Source organism: Hippopotamus amphibius, chromosome 12 (genome assembly GCF_030028045.1).
Source record: "Hippopotamus amphibius kiboko isolate mHipAmp2 chromosome 12, mHipAmp2.hap2, whole genome shotgun sequence".
Classification (NCBI taxonomy): Eukaryota; Metazoa; Chordata; class Mammalia; order Artiodactyla; family Hippopotamidae; genus Hippopotamus; species Hippopotamus amphibius.
Genome location: NC_080197.1, coordinates 30,048,723 through 30,072,449, shown reverse-complemented (window position 1 = coordinate 30,072,449; position 23,727 = coordinate 30,048,723). Strand labels below are relative to the sequence as shown.

Sequence of the window (23,727 nt, the reverse complement as noted above, 5' to 3'; positions counted from 1 at the left end):
AGAATGGCCAGATCTTATAATAACCATCATGGGTGTCATTGATTAAGCACCTGCTATATGCAGGCTCTGGGCTTTACATACATCCTCATTCATCTTACCAAGTGGTGCTTGTATGCATTGTGTCCAGAAAGAGACAGTGAGGCTCAAGGATAACAAACAGTGATGCTAAAATCAATCAGTCCTGTGTGTGATGAGATGGGCTCTGACCTTTACTCACTGGGTGTCCTTGGCCAGCTGCATCCTCCCTGAGCCACATCCCATAAAAGGGGCCACTCTCAAGCCTCCCTCTCAAGGCTGGTGGGGGGATTAAAGAGCTGAGGGTGATGGAGAAATGAAGCCATCCTTAGGCTGGGAAGAAACTCTGGACAAGTAGTAACTGATCACAGCACCTTGTCCCTTTAGGGGAGTCCAGGATGCTGCTGTTTCTATGACTTGATATATTAAGGTAACTCCTTATTGTGTCCTCCAATGTTTGAGGAGTTTTAGGAAGCAGATTAAATATTTACAAATGCAAATGTTTGTAATATTTGCTGCCTGCCACCTTTTACAGGAGTTGTTGGGTAACAATGAACAATTTGGAGATAGGACAGGACCCTTCTACAGGGAGAAACTGCCCTCACATTTGATTTGCTGATTTGTGTGCATCTGGGTGCTTTGTAGGCCTGGGTCTGTGTCTCTACGGATTAACAGCAATTAAGAAGTCAATCACCATTTGTCTCTCACCACTCAGTGATCTTTCTTTTCAACACAAAAGTGAACCAAGAGAAGAACACAGACTCAGAAAAACATCCATTCACCCCCTTTCTTTGAACATCAAGGATTGATACCTTAGTCCTACTGGAATATTCATGGAAAGAATGAAACTGATGAAGTAAATTCATAAATACCTGAAGGGAGAGCTCTGGATATGCATTCTGGGTTAAAGAGAGATCTGTGTTTCTTTGGGTTTGTGAATCATCTTGTGTTTTACTCACAGTAAGAATGCTTCTACTGCCTGATTTAACCCTCGTTGCAGCCCTGGGCAGCATAATGCCTGCTTTTCCCTTTCATGGATGAGGAGCTGGGAGGTGCCACAGCCACACCTCCTGTTGTATGGCCAGCCTGGTTCAGCTTCCATGGTGATCCCACTGTGACCCTGCTTCCAATGCATGTACTTTTGTGAGTGGTTTTCTGAAGTCAATTAAGATTTCTAGGGGAGCCCAGCCAGGAAGAGTTAATAGGAGAGTTCATCCAATCAGTACCATTGTTCCTGTGCCCGGATCGGCTGGAAAATCACCTGGCAGAGGAAAAAAGGTGGATTTTGACCTCAGGCCTGGAATTTCATGTGGACCCTACCCCTGACTCAGACTCACCTCTGGGAACCTCTGTGTTTCCCCCTATGATGAGAATGAAGACATTGTAATCCCAGAAATATCTGAAGAATTTACAAATAATATGTCTGCAAGCTCTTAACATTGTCACGAGCTTTTCCTTAGTGAAGGTCAGCACAATCATGTTCCTTGTTTATAAATGTTCCTTTTGTAGCCAAGCCTTCTCCTCCCGTGGTATCAGGCCCTGCCATGAGGGCCTCACCTGAGCAGACAGTGAGCTTCACCTGCACATCCCACGGCTTCTCCCCCAGAAACATCTCCCTGAAATGGTTCAAAAATGGCAATGAGCTCTCCGCCTCCCAGACCAACGTGGACCCAGAGGGAGACAGCGTTTCCTACAGCATCTCCAGCACAACCAGGGTGCAGCTGGCCCCGGGGGATGTCCACTCCCAGGTCCTCTGCGAGGTGGCCCACGTCACCCTGCAGGGGGGCCCTCCTCTCCGTGGGACTGCCAACTTGTCTGAGACCATCCGAGGTAGATGCCCCTCACATCAGCCCAGGCCCACACTTGCCCCCAAGGCCCCAGCCTGCTCCTCCCCCCGGCTTTTGCTTCAGGCCTTTAATTGCCTGGAATCCTGGCAATACTTCCTGACAGTGCGGCCCAATCACCAGGCTCCTAGATGAGCTGCTCACTCACTACTGTTTTAATGGCAGCTTCCAGGTGGACCCCTGCCATGTGCCAAGCACTGTGCTGCGTAGTTTCCTTTACTTTACCAATAGCATCTCCAATTACTGAGCACCTACTACCAGCCAGGCCCTTATGTGCGTGCTGATTTCATTTATTTTGATACAGTTGTTATGTTCCCACTGCATGCCAGGGGCTGATCTTGCTGATTGCAAACATTTTAACCCTAAATAGGAGCTAAGAGGTTCTGAGCACCTACTGTGTGCTTTGCAGTGCGCTTAGTGATTTCACTCATATGCAGTAGACCCTCCGTGTCTGAGCACCTGCTGCCTGCCTGGCTCTGTCCTGGGTGACTCCCTTGTTGTGCTGGGAACTGTTATCCAGCCCATCCCCTGTGAGCTGTCTGTTCCATAAGGTCAGAGCCTCTGCCTGTGCTGTTTCAGTTCCGCCCACCTTGGAGGTTACCCAACACCCCACAGCGGGGAACCAAGTGAACATCTCCTGCCACGTGAACAAGTTCTACCCTCAGCGCCTACAGCTGACCTGGCTGGAGAATGGAAACTTGACCCGAACAGAAACGGCCTCGACCCTCATAGAGAACAAGGACGGGACCTTTAACCGGACGAGCTGGCTCCTGGTGACCTCATCTGCCCACAGGGAGGCCGTGCTGCTCACCTGCCAGGTGGAGCATGACGGGCAGCCGGCGGTCACCAAAAGCTATACCCTGGAGCCCGCTGCTCCCCAGAAGGACCAGGGCACCACCAATAAACCCCCTGGTGAGGCCTCCACTCCAACTCACACAGGTCTTTATTTTTTTTTTAATATTAAAGGTAGTAATTCATGCTTATTATAGAACAATCTAGAAGCCAATAGATTTAAAATAGAACTTTAAAGTGAGTTTCCTTTTGCAGATCCCACACCGCCAAGAATGACTCGTGGTAAGAGTCTGGTATGTTCTTTGTTGATCTTTTCACATAAATATCCATGAAGGAAAGCAGGGAAGGAGGGGGATCATCCTGTTCACAGTGTCCTGCTTCTTGCTTTCTTAACTAACAGTGATTATGTCCATCCTTCCCTGACCGCCCACCTCCCACCTCCTTGTTCTTTCTAGGCTCTGCCTAGTCTCTCTCCAGCCTGGACTTTTCCATCCATGTAAGTAACCTCACCCCAGTAGACTTCGGCACCTACTTCTCTGTGAAATTCTGGAAAGGGAGCCCTGAGGACATGAAGTTTGAGTCTGGACCAGGCACCCAGAGGACCATGAGTGGTCAGTGCACAGGGCTCCTTTATCCTCTGATTTGGGACAGTGGACCAGCAATGCTCACAACAGCTCACTGCACATTGACGCAATGCAGATCTCAGTTCAGCCGTGATCTCCCTTCCTGCTTCAACCAGCCAGAGGATTTGGAGTTTACAGAAGGGACTCAGGAAGCAGTGGGTGGGGGATGCTGTTGAAGATTTGTTTCCTTTAGTCCAGGTGATTGGGCTATACTAATCAAGGTGAATCTGAGGCCCTGAGGACAGGAACCACCAGCCTGTACAACAGATACATGCTACTTCGAGACAGGGTCCCCCTCAGCTGGGCATTGTGCCAAGGGCATGTCCCACGAACAGTCTTCCTTTCTATAAATACAACATGTCTTGCAGGTTCTCATGTCACATCAAGAGAGGGTTGAATCAGGTTTCCAGGAATCTTTACTCCAAAAGACCTTTCAAAGTCCTACATTCCTTCCAACATGCTATCCTCATCTGGTGGGTCAACGCTGGGTCACTGAGTGTCTGTGTCCCTGCCTCCTGGAAGCCAAAGAGAGGACATGGAGAACAAACAACTTCCCTTAAACAAGAAGGGTAGAGAAGTTGCAACACTGTGTGCATTTTAACTTAGCCCCCCATGGACAACCAGTTGTCAATGGAGTCCACAATTGTGTGGTCATATGGTTAAGGCCATAGATTTTCTGTAAAAGGAATACCCGTGCATACTAATATAATCAATAATAATTCCCTAATATTTAAAAAGGAGTATAAATTCAAAATTTCCAAAACGTCTTTTATTGTTGTTTTTGTGCACCAAAATTGTTCTTAATTCATCTGTTAAGTTCTTGGCACAATTTTCCCATGACACCATCTGGGACCTTGAGAATCTTTTTTTCTTTATTTGAAAAAGAATTTGAATTAAGACTACTCAGATTATTCATTTCATATTGTTGAGCTTTGGCATGTTGTGCTTCCGAGATATTTGTTCCACGGTCTCCAAATTGGCAAATTTCTGCCTGTGCTGTTCTTCATACCATTCCCTTATTGTCCTTTTGATGTCTGCAGGGTGTGTCATGATGTCCTCTGTTTCATTTCCAATATTGGAAATATGTCATTCCTCCTTTTTTCTTTGTCCATTGTAGTAGAAATTTTTCAACATTGGTGGTCTTTTAGAAGAAACTGCTCTTTCTGTTTCAGTTTTTTTCTCTACTGCTTCTCTGTTTTTAATTTCACGTATTTCTCTCCTTTATTATTTCCTTCCCTCTGCTTGCTTTGGGTTTATTTTGCTCCCCCTTTTCTCATTTCTTGGGGCAGGAAGTTCGATTACTGATTTAGACTTTTTCTTTTTTCTAGTGCCACACTTGGGTCTCCTGCCCCTGGGGAGTGAGGAGAGTGGACCTGGGTGCCTGACTGCTGTGTTCTTCCTCCAGGAGTCAGGTCTCTAGCTAGTCGGCCTCCTCTTCAACTTCAGAGTCCTTCTCTGTGTGTCCCTTGTGTTATTTCTAGGGTTCACGTTGTACTGAACAGGGTAAGCGGGAGAGAAGAGGCCATGCCATCTTGTCTGGAGCAGCTTGGAAGATGCTTTGTAATCTTCCATCTCCTACTGGGGCTCAGGCCAGGGCTGTTATGTCTGGGTGCTGCAGGGAGCCTGATCCAGCATGCCTGCTGCTGTACAATGACTAGAAATATTTCCAGGGGCATCTAGGCTGTGAGCATTGAGCAACATGTAAGACAACCTATGTGACCCTGCTGCCTGGTGTGTCTGAGGGCTCTGGCCACTGCAGTCCTGGGTCCAGTTGATCTGGTGTGAAGGTGTGCATCAGACTGCTTGATTTTATGATGCTGGGGTATTTTACAATACTTCTAACCTAGTGGACCTCTTTTCTCTCAGTATAGCATAATCCAGTATGTTAGATGTTAGAGTGTTTGGTTGGTAGGTTGGTTTTGATAGTGGGGGAAAGGTCTGAGTCCTCTCATTTCTTGGTTCTCCTTTGTATTTCAGGAACCTAAATCCCTCCCCCCCTGCGTTTTTCTTTTTCCCTTCACCACTTAATTGCCAAACAGCACTTCTTCCTTCTTTTTGCCTTTCCTAACAAGAAGCTTTACTGTGTAAAACGTGCCTGTCCATTTATTCACATCTGTCCTCCTTTAATTACATTCCTATAGTCACTTTATATAATTACCATGTCTAGTGATTTAATACAAGACACATGCATTACCATACAGGTGGAGAGGTCAGAGGTCTACAGTGAGTGCATGGGCTGTGTTCCTTCTGAAGGCTCTAGAGGGGAATCCCAATTCCTTGCCTTTTCCAGCTCCCAGAGATGTTCACACTCCTTGGCAAAGGGCCCTGCATTTCTCTGACCTCTGCTTCTGACATCACATCTCCTTCTCCTACTGCCCTACCTCCATCTTTTGCTTGTAAGAATCTTTGTGATTTCATGGGCTCTGCTTGGAAAATCCAAGATAAGGTGCCATCTCAAGATGCTTAACTTGATCACTACTGATCACCCCTTTTGACCTGTATGGTAATATATGCACAGATCTGAGGATTCTGTGCTTATGCTTTTAAGTCAAGTGTACATTGAAAGCCCTTCCTATTGCCCTGCGCACTGCACTGCAGGACACTTTTCCAATATTTTCAAAGCTTAGGGAAATGTAACACTGGTGGTGGTATTTACAAATAACTCTAGATGCCTGTCTTATCTGCCTTGTCTCTCTCTCCTGCAATTTCCTGGTGGCTGGTTGAGGTTGGGATTGCAGCCTAGTGAGAGATTATGCACTAGGATTTGCTGAATATTTTCTTGTCTCACAGTTATTTTTACCTCTGGCGTTTTCATTGGACACTGCAGTCTGGGAAGAGAGTGAGTGAGAATGAATGACCTTTATACCCTGATTTCTCCCTCTAGCTTGAGCCCAGGACAGGATGTAGGTCAAAGCCTCATATTGCTGACAGGCCCAGATGGCCTCAGATGGAGTAAGTGGAGGCCCATGGGACTGGCTCCTGTGTGATCACTCTAATGATGCCTCCTGTCTCTTGATTTCCAGGCCCAGAGCTGTCTTCTCCTCTCCTGGCAGCTCTCCTCCTAGGCCCCAAGGTGTTGCTGGTGGTTGGTGTCTCTGTCATCGGTGTCTACAGGAAGTGCTGGGCTTGACTGTAAGATATGGGGGAAGGAAAGCAGCAGAAGATCTGTCCTAGAAGACACAAGGTAGTAGAGGGGCCATCCAACAGGCCCCACAGGGTCAGGGCCCATGTGGAGTTAAGAGAAGGGGACACACCTCCCTCAATAACCTCTAAGAGGTTCTCAACTCCCAGGAGAAATGTGAGGTCCTATAGGAGGTGGGCTGCATCAGGGGTTTTCAAAGGTTGTCTCTGAAGGTTTCTGTGGAGGAAGTGGGCAGAGAATGAGGAGCACCTGAGTAGGTGGAGACTGTTTCTAGATCACCTGAACTGTGGGGCTCCTTGAGGCAAAAGGAATCCACAATTCAGTGTAAAGTTGAGACATCCTGGATTGGCTGTTCTGAGGGAGTGTCCTGCTCTGACCCTCCGTGTGCCAGAGTGGAAGGGCTGGGGAAGGGGCATCAGGACCTGGGGAGGACGCTGAGGGGACAGAGGACAGAGTCCTATCCCAGGGGCTGCCTATCATTTCAGGGCAGGCATCCCAGGAGGAGAACCCCTGGGTATGTGGGAGGCATGCAGGGAACATTTCCTGAGTGGTGAGCAGATAATGAAATATCAACATGTTTCCCACAGGTCCTTCCTTCCTCCCTGCCAGGTGCCACCATAGTCTCTGCTGCCTCCTTCCCTCCCTGAGGGGCCCAGCCTAGGAGAAGGAGCCAGCTGGGGGCTTCCACAACTCTGCTCCCAAACCCTCCCCTCCCCTCCATGGAGACATATCCGCTGCTCCTGAGCTGCTTCTTCTAGTCCTTGGAGGCCCCTGATTTGGGTCTTCACTTGTGGCCCTGGGCAGGGAAATGGGAAGTAGCTCTGGACAGTGACTCACAACATCCCCCTGGAATGTGAGAAATAAGTCAAATCAACACGTCAGGATGTCACTCATCATCACCTTGGACCTGGCCATGAACCACACACACATGTCCCTATGCTAAGGAGTTAGTGTCTTCTGGATTCCTGCATTCACTTACCCCCCCCCCCTTTGAGGTTCTCTATTTCTTCTTTAGTACAAATGATTCCCCAATTTTGTTTTAAAAAGATTATTCTCCTCCCTCATTGTCTAAAGAGCCTGCTTGTTAAACCTAGAAATTAGTTTGAAATTAGAGCTGTCAAACCCATCTCTCTGTGATGGGAAGGGGAGTTTTTCTATCAGCTTGTATCCTTCCTAACCTTGCTGCTCACGGTAAACATACCATGTCCAGAAGCCTGGAGTCATCCTTGATTTCTCTTTCTGTTATAGCCCATATTCAATTCTGCCTTCAAGAGTGGTTATGTCCAGCGGTGAGGTGGTGAATCTTTAACAATTGATTCTCCAAAAGAAAAAAAAAAAAGAAAGAAAGAAAGAAAGAGAGAAAGAAAAGCCTGACAATTTCTTGGTGTAAATACTCTCAAAGTAGTCACTTTCAAGTTACCCACATTTAAACAGCTAGCTTTCAAAATTCCTGAAAATGTAAATCCTGGTTCTCATGAGCTGGTCCAAGCCTCCTCCAGCACACCACTGGGTTGTATCCATAATCTACACATTCTCACACCCACTTCTACTGCCTGGTCCCAGCCACCATCATCTCTTTCTGCACCATTGCTATGATCTCTGACTGGCTTTCCTTTTTCAGCCTCAGTGATTGTTTGCTAATATAAGTCAAATCCTAACACTCTTCTGCTTCCTCTCCCCACGTGTCTGCATGGTTAACTCTCTCTTCTTTCCAGCATCTGCTCAGATGTGACTTTATCAAAGGCACCGTTCATACACCATCCTGTATAAAATATCAATTCCTCTCTCACCCTGGCATTCCATGACCTCTTAACGTGCTTAATTTGTTTCCTGAGCACTTATTACCATCTGACATAGGCAGTTCTCGCTATGTATTGTAGAGAAAGACAAAAAAAAATTACTGTGTACACTGAATCATGGACGGTAATCAATGGGAGAAATAATGTTTGTTCTGTGATCTTTAAAATTTGCTTTCAAAACATTAGAAACTCTCTTACTGTCCGCTTCAAATTTATAGAGAAAAAATAGCAAAACTAATAACATGTGGTTTGACAAATTAGAAAGACTGAGAGTTAAAGCAATTTATTTCTTTATAAAAAGTTATCAGAAGTGTTTGAACAGTGCTGGCCTTCTTCTTGTGTAATTTACAATATAAGAGCATCTTTTTCACAACTTTGTGAATTATCATGCTCCTTGCTAAGTTTGGGTCAGTTTCTGACATTTCATGCCTTATACCCTCAATGTTGTAAAATCTTTACAAAACTTCCTTTAATTAGAAGTAGTTTCTGCTGTCACTTCCTCTGGGACATTGTCACCCTTTTCCCACCACCACTTTCCTCACTTATGTGGTAAGTTTGCCTTCACGAAGTTCTTCTGACTGCCTATCTGGAATCTTTCTAACAGTATCAAGTTACTATTGCCATGGTCAGCGATTTCTTCTGTACACCATTTATATTCAGTTTGAATATAACCTCTGACATCATTCATGTTTTGCCTCTCCATTGCACTTTCATCTTTGCTGCTGGTTCTCTTTCATAATGATTCATTTTGTAAATGTCATGTGGGTTCATCACTAGGAGAAAGGTGACAATACAACTACATATTTTGCTGTCTGTGCCTAAACTGAGTAACAGAGTCACAATGACCAATCACTTTCAAAGAACTGATATGATTGGTTGGTGATCAGGATAAGCATCTGCTAGTATATCATGATTTGTGGACTGAAGTAGACTTCGCAGCAAAGTTGTACTTCATGCAATTGTTCACAGTGGTAAATTTCCTGTGGCAACTGAAGTCTGAACTGTGTATTGGGGCACTGATGTTATTTAACTAAACTGAAATTCACACACCAGGGAAAATGAACCCTGATATGTGTGCTGTCTCTTCCTCAAACAGGAGGTCAGTTCTATGAGAAGGAACTCTGAATCCTCAGTTGCCGGAACAGTGACTGCAACATACTAGGCCATTACCATTTATTTTAATAAGTGATTGAATTAGTTTTTACTAGATGCTGGATTTCAAAAGAAAAAGTATCTAATTCAATCACCTGACTTGTGTTTTAAAGTCCTTTCATTAAAGGCTAATCTCCCTTCTTTGTACATTGAAATCCTCTCAAAAATTCACTATCCTTCAGAAAGCAAGGAAGTGAAAAACCAAAGAAAATAAAACAGAAGAAAGGAAAAACTGACATTGATTAGAGTTTGTCAAAAGGCCTGAAAAGCAACTGAAGAAGGTGCCAATGGACAAAGCTGACACAATTTGAGCAACAAATAAAGTATTGGAAATATACATATTATGAATGATGCTGTCCTCTCAAAATTCACATTTTAGAATGCAAATGCCCAAGGTGACCATGTCAGAAGTTGCAGCATTTGCAATGTGATTACTTCACAAGAGCACTTCCTTCATGAATTGGATTTGTACCCTTGTAAACAGGACCCCCAACATCTCCCTAGGCCCTTCTGCCTTGTGAGGATACAATGAGAATTCTGCAATCCGGAAGAGGGCCCTCACCCATTCAGATGGCCACTCTGATTGCAAAATTGAAGCTCCCAGAACTGTGAGCAATATATGTCTGTTGTAAGCCATCCAGGCTGTGATATTTTGTTTTAGGCCCAAATAGACTAAGATTATAACCCAACATATAACATAAATACCTGTGAGTCCATAGTGATATAAATAAGTAATTGAATACATTAATAACTGGAGGAGAATTTTACAAAACCTTCTATGTAGGAAATTTCCAAATTATTTATGTAGATACATCACTCTAAAGAAGGGGAAACCCAGTTCTTCACTCCTGAAATATGAGGTACACATGGTGAATCTCTTCCAAGATGGCAGAATTGAAGGACGAAAAATGGGTAACTAAACAGTTGGGGAAACTGACACATACAAGTGAGCAAGGTAATTAACATTTCATCAACAATCATAAATCAACATCAATAGGCATAAATCATGCAGATTTGATGAAAATGGCGCTTTTCTTCTCAATCTTCTTCCCGCAAACCCATAACCCTATTTTGACTATGCAAAAAGCATCAGACAATTGTCATAGAGGGACATCCTGCAATACATCTGAACAATATTCATCAGATTTCTCAAAATCATCAAAGGAAAGTCAGAGAAGCTGTCACAGCTGAGAGGAGCCTAAGGAGACACAGCAAGTAAATGTGTGTGGTGTCCTGAATGGGATCGTGGAACAAACGAAAACTTTATGCAGAACGTAAGGAAGCCTCTTATGGACCGAACGTTTGTGTCTCTCCAAAGTTCATATGTCCCAATCTAATCCCTGACGTGATGGGATTTGCAGGTGGGCCTTTGGGAAGGAATTAGGTCATGAGGATGGAGCCCTTTCCCAGAAGGTCACATGGTTGGAATCATGCAGCATGTCCATGCTTCCTTTCAGTTATTAATAAGCATAGAAGATACCTCCACATCTTGTCAGGGCTTGAGAGCTTATTTCATTTTAGTTCAGAATAATATTTGATTATCTGGATTTACCAATTTCCTTACCAATTCACCTACCAGAGGTCATCTTGGTTGCTTCCAAATTATTGCAAGTATGAATAAAGCTGCTATGAACTTCAGGGAGACTCTTGCAAGCTTCTCTCCCAGCTTCTAGTAACCTCAAACATTCCTTGGATTGTAGATGGCATTCCCCTGTGTCTTCATATCATCTTATTTCTGTGAATGACAGCTCAGCTAAGCTGGGCCTGAATTCCTGATTCACAGAAGCTATGAAATAAACAACCTGTCATTTTTAACGCCATTATGTTTGTGGTAATATGTTATTCATCAATAGAAAACAAATAAACTAAGACTGAGAAATCCTTCAAGAGAAAGTTCTTCATAGGTTTGTAGAACTCACCTTGCAAACACTCTGTGTACTTTTTTTTTTATTTTTTTGGGGGTACACCAAGTTCAATCATCTGTTTTATATACATATCCCCATATTCCTTCCCTTCCTTGACTCCCCCCGCCTCGAGTCCCCCCCACCCTCCCCACCCCAGTCCTCTAAGGCATCTTCCATCCTCGAGTTGGACTTCCTTTGTTATACAACAACTTCCCACTGACTATCTGTTTTACAGTTGGTAGTATATATATGTCTGTGCTACTCTCTTGCTTCATCTCAGCTTCCCCGTCACCCCCTGCCCCCTCCTAAACCTCGAGTTCTCCAGTCCATTCTCTGTATCTGCATCCTTGATCTTGTCACTGAGTTCATCAGTACCATTTTTAGACTCCGTATATGTGAGTTAGCATACAATATTTGTCTTTCTCTTTCTGACTGACTTCACTCTGTATGACAGACTGTAGTTCTATCCACCTCATTACATATAACCCCATCTCATCCCTTTTTATAGCTGAGTAATATTCCATTGTATATATATGCCACATCTTCTGTATCCATTCATTTGTTGATGGGCATTTAGGTTGCTTCCATGTCCTGGCTATTGTAAATAGTGTTGCAATAAACATTATGGTACAAGTTTCTTTTGGGATTATGGTTTTCTTTGGGTATATGCCCAGGAGTGGGATGACTGGATCATATGGTAGTTCTATCTGTAGTTTTTTAAGGAACCTCCAAATTGTTTTCCATAGTGGCTCTACCAACTTACATTCCCACCAACAGTGCAGGAGAGTTCCCTTTTCTCCACACCCTCTCCAACATTTGTGGTTTCCAGATTTTGTGATGATGGCCATTCTGATCGGTGTGAGGTGATACCTCATTGTGGCTTTGACTTGCATTTCTCTGATGATGAGTGAGGTTGAGCATCTTTTCATGTGTTTGTTGGCCATCTGTATGTCTTCTTTGGAGAAATGTCTATTTAGGTCTTCTGCCCATTTGTGGATTGGGTTATTTGCTTTTTTGGTATTGAGCTTCATGAGCTGCTTGTATATCTTGGAGGTTAATCCTTTGTCCGTGGTTTCATAGGCAACTAATTTTTCCCATTCTGAGGGTTGCCTTTTAGTCTTGTTTATGGTTTCTTTCGCTGTGCAAAAGCTTTTAAGTTTCATGAGGTCCCATTCGTTTATTCTTGATTTGATTTCCATGATTCTAGGAGGTGGGTCAAAAAGGATGTTGCTTTGATGGATGTCATAGAGTGTTCTGCCTATGTTTTCCTCTAGGAGTTTTGTAGTGTCTGGCCTTACATGTAGGTCTTTAATCCATTTGGAGTTTATTTTTCTGTATGGTGTTAGGAAGTGTTCAAATTTCATTCTTTTACATGTTGCTGTCCAATTTTCCCAGCACCATGTATTGAAGAGGCTGTCTTTTTTCCATTGTATACTCGTGCCTCCTTTGTCAAAGATAAGGTGCCCATATGTGATTGGGCTGACTTCTGAGTTCTCTATTCTATTCCATTGATCTTCCTTTCTATTTTTGTGCCAGTACCATAGTGTCTTGATCACTCTGGCCTTGTAGTATAGTTTGAAGTCAGGAAGCCTGATTCCACCAACTCCATTTTTCCTTCTCAAGATTGCTTTGGCTATTCGGGGTCTTTTGCGTTTCCATACAAATCGTAAGATTTCTTGTTCTAGTTCTGTGAAAAATGCCATTGGTAATTTGATTGGGATTGCATTGAATCTGTAAATTGCTTTGGGTAGTACAGTCACTTTCACGATGTTGATTCTTCCAATCCGGGAACATGGTATGTCCCTCCATCTGTTTGTGTCGTCTTTGATTTCTTTCATCAATATCTTAAAGTTTTCTGCATACAGATCTTTTGCCTCTTCAGGCAGGTTTATTCCTAGGTATTTTATTCTTTTTGTTGCAATGGTGAATGGGAGAGTTTCCTTAATTTCTCTTTCTGCTCTTCCGTTGTGAGTGTATAGGAATGCAAGAGATTTCTGTGCATTAATTTTGTATCCTGCTCCTTTACTAAACTCATCAATGAGTGCTAGCAGTTTTCTGGTAGAGTCTTTAGGGTTTTCTCTATATAATATCATGTCATCTGCAAAGAGTGACACTTTTACTTCTTCTCTTCCAATTTGGATTCCTTTTAATTCTTTTTCTTTTCTGCTTGCTGTGGCTAACACTTCCAAAACTATGTTGAATAATAATGGTGAGAGTGGACACCCTTGTCTTGTTCCTGTTCTTAGAGGGTATTCTTCCAGTTTTTCCCCATTGAGAATGATGTTGGCTTTTGGTTTTTCATATATGGCTTTTATTATGTTGAGGTAATTTCCTTCTATGCCCATTTTCTGGAGAGCTTTTATCATAAATGGATGTTGAACTTTGTCAAAAGCTTTTTCTGCATCTATTGAGATGATCATATGGTTTTTATCCTTCAATTTGTTGATATGATGTAACACATTGGTTGATTTGCATATATTGAAGAATCCTTGCATCCCAGGGATAAACCCCACTTGATCATGGTGTATGATTTTTTTAATGTGCTGTTGCAGTCTGTTAGCTAGTATTTTGTTGAGGGTTTTTGCATCTATATTCATCAGTGATATTGGTCTGTAGTTTTCTTTTTTTGTGACATCTTTGCCTGGTTTTGGTATCAGGGTGATGGTAGCCTCGTAGAATGAGTTTGGGAGTGTTCTGCCTTCTGCAATATTTTGGAAGAGTTTGAGAAGGATAGGTGTTAGCTCTTCTCGAAATGTTTGATAGAATCCGCCCGTGAACCCATCTGGTCCTGGGCTTTTGTGTGTTGGGAGATTTTGAATCACTGCCTCAATTTCCGTACTTGTGATTGGTCTGTTCATGGTTTCTATTTCTTCCTGGTTCAGTCTTGGAAGATTGTATTTTTCTAAGAATGTATCCATTTCTTCCAGGTTATCCAATTGATTGGCATAGAGTTGCTTGTAGTAGTCTCTCATGATGTTTTGTATTTCTGAGGTGTCCGTTGTTACTTCTCCTTTTTCATTTCTAATTCTGTTGATTTGCATCTTCTCCCTTTTTTTCTTGATGAGTCTGGCTAATGGTTTATGCATTTTGTTAATCTTCTCAAAGAACCAGCTTTTAGTTTTATTTATTTTTGCTATGGTTTCCTTCTTTCTTTTTCATTTATTTCTACTCTGATCTTTATGATTTCTTTCCTTCTGCTCCCTTTGGGGTTTCTTTGTTCTTCTTTCTCTAGTTGCTTTAGGTGTAAGGTTAGGTTGTTTATTCGATAATTTTCTTGTTTCTTAAGGTAGGACTGTATTGCTATAAACTTCCCTCTTAGAACTGCTTCTGCTGTGTCCCATAGGTTTTGGGTTCTTGTGTTTTCGTTGTCATTTGTTTCTAGATATTTTTTGATTTCCTCTTTGATTTCTTTAGTGATTTCTTGGTTGCTTAAGAGTGAATTGTTTAGCCTCCATGTGTTTGTATTTTTTGCAGTTTTTTTCCTTTAATTGATATCTAGTCTCATGGCGTTGTGGTCTGAGAAGATGCTTGATATGATTTCCATTTTCTTGAATTTGCTGAGGTTTGATTTGTGACCCAAGATGTGATCTATCCTGGAAAATGTTCCGTGTGCACTTGAGAAGAAAGTGTGGTCTGTCGTTTTTGGATGGAATGTCCTATAAATATCAATTAAGTCGAGATGGTCTAATGTGTCATTTAAAGCTTGTGTGTCTTTATTGATTTTCTGTTTGGATTATCTGTCCATTGATGTAAGTGGGGTGTTCAAGTCTGCCACTATTATTGTGTTACTGTCGATGTCCTCTTTTATAGCTGTTAGCATTTGCCTTATGTATTGAGGTGCTCCTATATTGGGGGTGTAGATATTTACCATTGTGATGTGTTCTTCTTGAATGGATCCTTTGATCATTATGTAGTGTCCTTCCTTGTCTCTTGTAATAGTCTTTACTTTCAAGTCTAATTTGTCTGATATGAGTATTGCTACTCCAGCTTTCTTTTGACTTCCATTTGCATGGAATATCTTTTCCCATCCCCTGACTTTCAGCCTATGTGTATCCCTTGGTCTGAAGTCAGTTTCTTGTACGCAGCATATAGGTTTTGTTTTTGTATCCATTCAGCCAGTCTGTGTCTTTTGGTTGGAGCATTTAATCCATTGACATTTAAAGTGATTCTTGACATGTGTGTTCCAATTACCATTTTCTTAATTGTTTTGGGTTTGTATTTGTAGGTGTTTTCCTTTTATTGTGTTTCCTACTTAGAGAAGTTCCTTTAGCACTTGTTGTAAGGCTGGTTTGGTGGTGCTGAATTCTCTTAACTTTTGCTTGTCTGTAAAGCTTTTGATGTCTCCCTCAAATCTGAATGAGAGTCTTGCTGGGTAGAGTATTCTTGGCTGTAGGTTTCTCTCTTTCAGGACTTTCAGTATATCCTGCCATTCCCTTCTGGCCTGCAGAGTTTCTGTAGAAAGGTCAGCTCTTATCCTGATGGGTTTTCCCTTATATGTTGTTTGTTGCTTTTCTCTTGCTGCTTTTAATATTTTTTCTTTGTGTTGAATTGTCATTAGTTTGATTAATATGTGTCTTGGTGTATTTCTCCTTGGGTTTATTCTGTATGGGACTCTCTGTGGTTCTTGGACTTGGTGAATTATTTCCTTTCCCATGTTGGGGAAGTTTTCCACTAGAACCTCTTCAAATACTTTCTCAGACCCTTTCTTGTTTTCTTCTTCTTCTGGGATGCCTATAATTCGAATGTTGGTATGCTTAATGTTATCACTGAGGTCTCTGAGACTGTCTTCTAATCTTTTTATTTTTTTTTCTTTTTCCTGCTCTATGGCAGTTATTTCCCCCATTCTATCTTCCAACTCACTTATTCGTTCTTCTGCCTCAGTCATTCTGCTGGTTATAGCATCTAGAGTATTTTTAATTTCAGTTATTTTGTTATCCATTGCTGTTTGTTTTTCTGAGTTCTTATGAACTGTTTCTTGTACTTTATTTTGTTATCGAGATTTTGTATCATTTTTACTATCATTACTCTAAATTCTTTTTCAGGCATTTTTCCTATTTCCTCTTCATTTATTTGGTCTTGTGGGTTTTTTTCCTGCTCCTTTGCCTGCATGGTGTTTCTTTGTTTCCTCATGGTTGTCCAGACTTTTGGGGTTGCTTGTCCTGGTGATAGAGGTATTTATAGAAGACTGTCCAAGCCTCAGACTAATGTCCAAGTATTGGATTAAACGAATATTAAGTCTAGGAAACACATACATGTATAAGACACACAATTACTGTATCTGTTAGGACATAAGGCTCTAGAAAGACCTGTCAGAACCCCCATGTGCTATCATATATTCAAAGAGAAACCCAGCAGAAATTGACAACTGAAACAGAAGAAATCAGAGACAAAAGCAAAAGCAAACAAACAACAAATAACACCCTACTCATACAAACATCAATCCAGGGAGATTTTGTAAGCTAGGATCAAATATAGAAAAGAGCTGGAGTACCACCAGAGAGAATGGAGATTCTCAGAATGTAATTAGACAACTGTACTAAGAACTAAGATAAAGACAAAAGCCTAATATTAAATACCAAGGCAGTGCGTCATCTGGAGAGTAGAGCAAGGAGTCTGAGCAGACCAATAGTGTTGCTTATAAGTATGTTAAGATAAAATAAACTTAAAAAGGCTGGAAGAAAGGGGAACAGAAGAGCATAATGTGGTTGGAAATATGCAAATAAAAAGAAAGGAATAGAAATGTATAAAAGATAGGGATAAAAGGAAAGTATGAGAGATATTTTGTCCGTACTACCAAAAACTTAGCTAGATATAGAAGTATATAAAAAGGCAAAAAAAAAAGAATAAAAAATATCATTAAAAAATTATGTTATAAAACTTGTAGATCCCTTAGAGCTAAGATCGTATTTAATAAAGAAAAAAAAAAAGAGAGAGAGAAAAAGAAAAAAAAAAGGAAAAAAAATCCAGAACTGATCCCAGAATGGACCAGTTCAATAGAAATTGATACTAGTATTTCTGTTTCCTTAGAGTCTCAGCTGTAAGTGTCCTTCTCCTCACCTTGGGTTTTTTTGCATTATTCTGTGACCAGCAGAGGTTCCTTTATTGTTCATCTGTAAGCGTTGGTGTGTGGGGAGGGAAAGGATACAATAGTGGCTCCTTCCCCTGGGAGTGAGTGAGCAGTAGCACACTGTTGTTTCAGTGGGACTTGGAGGTGCCTGTTGCAGAGGGACACCGGTGGCTCCGGCTTAAACAGAAAGTCTTAGAGTTGGGCCTCTCTCAGGTTTTTGTTGTTGTTGTTGTTGTTGTTGTTTTCTTTTCTCGGCAGCCTCCCTGCTGCCAGCGTTCCAAGGGGTTTTAATCCAGCCCCCTGCAACCCGAGTGCCTGAGGGTACTTGTTATCCCTGAGCGCCTTAGGTGGCCTCGGGGTGTCTCTCCACTGCCTGTTGCAGAGGTGCCAAAAGAGAGAGAGAGGCTACTCACGCGGCTCCTCGCCCCAGCCCATGAGCCTGCAGCCTCCAGCCGCCATCATGGCCGGGCAGCTCTCAGGGGAAGGCACTCCTTGCTGTGGATCTCTTCCCTCCTGTCCTCTTGGTCCGTCACCTTACTGGCAACAATGTTTCTCACCCTGAACCAGCTCTCCAGTTCCCACGCTACTGCTCCCGGACCCTCTGTTCAGCTGTGGATCAACGTCTCGGTCCGGGAACGCTAAGCTGCAGTGCGGACCCTCCGTATGTTTCTCACTCCCTCCCATCTGCCACAGCTCCGCCGCTTCACCCTCTTTGAGCCCTCGTAGATGCCTCCCTACCAGTTATGTCGGGCTCCTTGCGGTCCTTTCTGGTGTCCGAGGCCGTCTGCTGGTGTTCAGCTGGTTCTCTGTGGGAATTATTGCGTTCTTCAGTGCATTTCCAATGCATCTGTGGAGAGGGATGCATTCCACGTCCCTCTACTTCGCCGCCATCTTTTTTCTCCGTACTTTTCACAAACTCAATGACAGTGCTGCTTGTGTGATACCCAAGAGCACATACCAAGAGCAATTAAAGCCTGAGGAGGGAGATTTTGTAAGTAGGGTGGAGCATGGATTCACATGAAGCATTGTGATCGTTAAGATTTTGTCAGACTCTAAGAACCAATTTTCACCCCTCAGGAAAAATATCAAGTTCATGGAGAATGCAAGTCTCAACCTTTATTTGATGAAGGTGAATGAGTGGGCTTTTATACCACAAAGGAACTTGCAGAAAATGGGAGATGGCTCTTTCTCCAGGTAACTCTCTGAACACAGTGCATTATGAAGTTTTCAAGACATTGTCCTTAGCTTGGTGCGTTCTCTGATTCCAGAACGTAAATAAAAATCTGACACAAAATTATTTGCCATTGCTTGTTTAATAGAAATATATTCATCCTCATTGCAAATATGTTTGTTTAAGTGCCTGCTGTGCTCCAGGCCATGCTCACATCCTGAGGCAGAAGGAAGGTGCCATCCTCCTTTCTGTGCTTTGGTCTCCTTCTCCTAATCCATATGGCAGCCACATTTATACTTTTAATATTTTGGTGCCAGTACACACAGCTGAAAGGAGCTCTCATGAGACCTCTCTTTGATCTATACCAGAACCTCAGACCATCTTGGACCAAGACAAGCACCATGAGTGATGCTGTGACATTTGTTACAGGAGCTTCAGGTGAACAGTTCCATGTGAACCAAGCTGAGAGCTCTGTGTCAGTCAAGGCTGGAAATGATGTAACGCTGAGCTGCAACATGTCTTCTCTGTCCCCAGAAGGGCATGTCTAGGGGTCCACGGGGACTGGGCCAGAGCAAAATTAATTTATGGTCTCAATGGAAGACAATTCCCCCTAGTATTCCAAGGGGAAAACACAATGACCAACCAAACAGATTGAATCCATCTGCATCAAAGGTCTGTCACATGAGATGGTGACAATGCTACTGTGTGAAGTTAATGAAGGGGCATCCTGACATGTCCATATATATGGTCCAGACACTTATGTGTCTATGAATGGTCAAAATAATCTGAGAAACTGCATCCCTTGCCTTGCAGAAGTAAATTTTTAAAGAATCTGCAATATGCACTAAATCATTACCACATACTGGGTACTGTGCCCCTTCATTCAGAAACAACCCCACAGGCTGGCATCCTGCTGATGGCCCTTCTGCTTATTCATTCTGGAATCCTATGTCTAATACTTAGTCAAGCCATGCTGAGAGACTATGCCTTTCTGTGATGGGCCGCTTCACTAGAATCTGAACATAAGCCATTGTGCACTCCCAAGCAAAAACAGTTGAGGTAGGGAAAAGGCAAGTGTGCACTGAAGGGTCCAAAAAGTTGGAAAACTGAACCCTGGACAGCTGACTAGCCATTCTGAGATTTCAGGACAAACCTGGGCTCAGAAATATGCATTGTGTCTATTATGACATATTTCCTGACCCTGAATATCAGAAACAGATACTTGTAGCTACAGTTTACCTTCTGAATTCAAGAAAAAAGTCTCCACATGGGTGAAGTTTGTCCCCAAATGCCCAATATCAACTGGGCCAAAATAAAGGAATCCTTAGGCCAGCAGAATCTTGTTCAGCAGGCACAATTCCATGCACCCATTTCCAACTGGAATGTGACCAGGTCCTGGTGGTATGTACCTGAGGGGTCACCACAATTCAGTCTGGGACCTTGCTTCCCCTCCAGGAAGTCAATGAGTGGCTGTGTCCTCCTACTATGGCCAGGAGCAGCTCTGGGTAATCATGAGACTAGAAAACGTGGTCTTCAGTGTCACCCACTTCCAAATTTTGTTTAGAAAAGCCTTCTAGGAGGGTTTAAGGAACTCTCCTGACATGTGACCTTTCCCTGATCTGCTCTGAGAATTGTACTCCAAGCTCTGCTCTTCTTTTATTCTCTGGGGATGACCAGTGCTTCGTTTCCCTTGCCACCCTCTGAACTAATATTGTGAAATACATTGAGATGAGTGTGCTCCTGTGTTTTGAACAAAGATCACAGAAGGATGAGAATGAAAAGATTAGAGCAGATTAGAGTAGAGATAAAGAAAACCCATGAGAATCAAAAGGAGGCACTAGGAGAGGAAAGAAGTGCTGAGGGGTGGGGATGGGGGAATACAAAACATACAGAACACAGTGAACAAAGTGGCACTTTTAGCCCGTCCCTGTTAGTAATTATTTTGAGTGTAAATGGATTCAACTCCTCAATAAATCGACGTAGGTTGACTAAATGGGGAAAAAGCAACCAGGATCCAAGCATATGCTACCTATAAGACACTCACTTTAGATGTATGAACATATAAAGGCTGAAAGTGAAAGAAAGGAAAAGCATGTCCACGCTAATGGTAACCAAAAGATAGCAGGGGTGCTATACAAATAGTAGATAAAATAGAATTTAAGTGAAAAGCTGATACAAGAGACAAATAGGACATTATATAGTGATGAAAGGATCAATTCAACCAAAAAATATACCTAATATTTGTACAGCAAATGACAGAGCTCTAAATATAAGAAGCAAACATTGCCAGAATGGAAGGGAGAACTAGACACAAGAAAATAATAGAAAGAGATTTTAATACCTCACTTTCTATGATAAATGAATAACCTGAATGAATATTAATAAGGATGGAGAGGACTTGAATAACAATGTAGATCAGTTGGACTTCACAGATATGTATAGAACATTCCACCCAACAACAGTAGATTATATATTCTTCTCAAGTGCATGTGGAACATCCTCAGGATAGACCATATGATAGGAAACAAAAAAGTCTTCACAAACTTTAAGCAATTGTGATTATAGAAAGTATCTTTTCTGATTACAATGGGAAGAAATTACAAATCAGGAACAGAAGGAGAAGAGGAAAACAAAAAAAAGTGAAAATTAAACAGCACACTCTCAAATAACCAATAAATGAAACAAGAAATCATGGAGGAAATTAGAAAATGCCTTGAGACAAATAAAACCAAAAACAACATACCAAAAATCATGGATACAGAAAGCAGTGCTCTAATATCCCTACTCTTATTTAATTAATATTAACATTTAGCTCTATTTGCCTTACATTGAGCATCAAAGAAAAACATATTTCTTTAATATTTTTTAAAAAGTAGCTTTTTTGAAAGTGATATATCTTGTGGCTGGTTCCTGGGACAAGAAGACGTAGAGGGCAGGCAGACAGGGGTAATTTCAATGGTGCTTTTTTTTGTTCCTGTGTTTAGTTGTCCTCACCCTGAAGGTCACCATCAATCCCTGTGGGATACATATGTGCATCAGAGAGTGAATCTCATGTGCCATGTGAGCCACTTCTATCCCTCCTCCTGTACCTCACCTGGAAGGAGAACAGGGACAACACACAGACCATGAAGTCCCCTCAGGTGGCCAGAAGCCCAGATGACACCTAAACTCTAGAGCACACCTGGTAGGCAGAGGTCACGCTGGAGAGAAGCGAGTTTGTCTGTTGGGTGCTGCAGGATGAGCAGCCCCCTATCCAGGCAAACATCACCCTGTAGGTTCAGACATCCAGTCTGGAACAAGGTGGATGCAGCCTCTTGCCAGCCCCTCTGGGCAGCATGGCTGGGAATGTCAAGTGTGAAGATAACTGTCATCTGCCTGGGGTGCAGACAGTGGTAGGTCAAGGATTCACGGTAGCCAGGGTTGAAGGTGAATGAAGGGAGGACACCTGAGCTGGTGATGAAACTCTCAGGAACTCATCCCCAAATTTCATTCCTCCATTCCCTACAACCTCCTCCAGAAGAAGGAGTCGGCCTTCCATCCCCAATGCCATATACTCTTTGGGTAGAAACATGTCTGTCTGAACACTTGACTGCAGGAAACAGTAGACACTAAGGACAGCTTTGGACCAAAATGCCTTCTAGGAAGGTTTTATTCAATATTGGTTCATCTGGAAGTTGTTGGAAGTCAGTTTTAAAGAGAGGGCAGACTTATTCTTGACTGGCTTAGCTGGGAAACAGGGTTGGCATGGACGTTGGGGGAATGCATGTTTGAGATTCTCATTCTCTCTACTAGTTTTGAATTTCTTCTTCCACTTCTGCCCCCCCCCCTCCATCGCTTCACCTCCTCCTGCTCTTTCTCCATCTTTCTTCCCCATCCTAATCCTTTCTCCTCCTCCCTATCTCATCCTGTGTAGCCTCAGGTGACTTTCTCCACAAGGGGGAGCTGCCTGCTAGCAGTTCTGACCAGAGGAGGCAGAGGCTTTTTATGGTCCCACATTGGTAGGTGAGTCAGTTTGGGAGAATGAAAGACTAGGCAGAAGGGCAGCAGTTTTGGGGAGGGGGAAGAGGTGGAGAAAAGGTAGGATCAGGATTTGGATTAGCCAGTTCTCTGCCAAGCAGGCATAAAGCAGAGTGTGGGGAAGGAAAGCTCCCTACAGGTAGTGGGAACTTCTGTGCCTGTAGCATGTATTACCGCCCAAGCTACCAACAGCAAAAAATGTGTAAGAGATGCTGGGCTCCAGGCCACACATCTTCAGCACAGGAGCACACACCCTGCATTCCATCTCTCCCTGAAACAACTGGCCTTTTCTGCCTGCTCTAAGAATTCTCACATGGAATAACCCCACTATATTTCAACTTCTCCATGCCTTTCTCCCTGTCCAGCAGAAACCAGAAAAATGCCCACCCAGTAGGATGTACAGATCTGGGTGAAAAACTCCAAACTGATTCTTTCTGATCAGAAACAAGTTACCTTATGTCTTTCTTGACTCCCCTCCAGGCTTTTTGCTGTGTCTAATTTTTCTCCTTGGCCTGCACACATGGAGCTGCAAGGTTAACCTCCTGAGAACATCATTTTGATTCTACCCCCCACCCCCAACCTGGCAGCTGTTTAATGTGTCTGTGGTCTGCTGTGGGGAAGGGAAACTTTCTTTCCTGGCATCAGGCCACCCTCCTGTTTGGTGTTAACCTGCCTTTGCAGCAACACCTCAGCCTGATCCCTAAACCCCTTCTTCAGCTCGCACCCCTTAACACACTCCCACCTTTGTGCATCTGGTCATGTTTGCTGACACTCGAGGAACACTTACTGTGTTCCAGGCATCCTCATGTATGTTGTGTGATGTATGACGTCTGGGACAGGCAGCAGAGGGACAAGTCTCAGGGGTCTTGAATAGCAAAGTGGGGATTAGAGGCAGGGCTGTCTGTTCACAAATTCCATTTTTTTTCTATGTATTTTCCCCCTGCATTCTGCCTCAAAATACATGTCTTAGCGTTATCTCAATTCTTTTTCAAAATCCCTCTTAAATATCTTCTTTATTTCTTCCTGAATTGTCATGTCTGCAAGCCTCATTCAGTTCCCACAGTCGGCCCTGAAACTATGGGGTCTCTTGCAAGTCTGGCGCAAGGATTTTCTCCATTTAAGCCTCTCCTCCCTACTGAGACCCTCATGGCCCTGAAGCAAACATGAGCTGTTATGTTTGGAGGTGCTCAAACCTTCAAGT

General features: G+C 42.9%; 2 protein-coding genes across 2 annotated transcripts in view; both read left to right on the top strand.

Annotated features, from left to right (window-relative positions):
* Positions 1-6,404, top strand: part of LOC130833954 (signal-regulatory protein beta-1-like) — a 50,826-nt gene extending 44,422 nt beyond the window's left edge. The window contains exons 8-10 of the mRNA XM_057704072.1: positions 1,525-1,845; positions 2,439-2,771; positions 6,298-6,404. Of these exons, the coding sequence (XP_057560055.1) occupies positions 1,525-1,845; positions 2,439-2,771; positions 6,298-6,404 (761 nt within the window). The remainder of the gene's footprint in view (positions 1-1,524; positions 1,846-2,438; positions 2,772-6,297) is intronic.
* A 12,506-nt stretch (positions 6,405-18,910) lies between these two features.
* The window catches only part of LOC130833953 (signal-regulatory protein beta-1-like), a 52,178-nt gene continuing 47,361 nt past the window's right edge, over positions 18,911-23,727 (top strand). Inside the window, exons 1-2 of the mRNA XM_057704071.1 lie at positions 18,911-19,006; positions 21,785-21,901. Of these exons, the coding sequence (XP_057560054.1) occupies positions 18,911-19,006; positions 21,785-21,901 (213 nt within the window). The remainder of the gene's footprint in view (positions 19,007-21,784; positions 21,902-23,727) is intronic.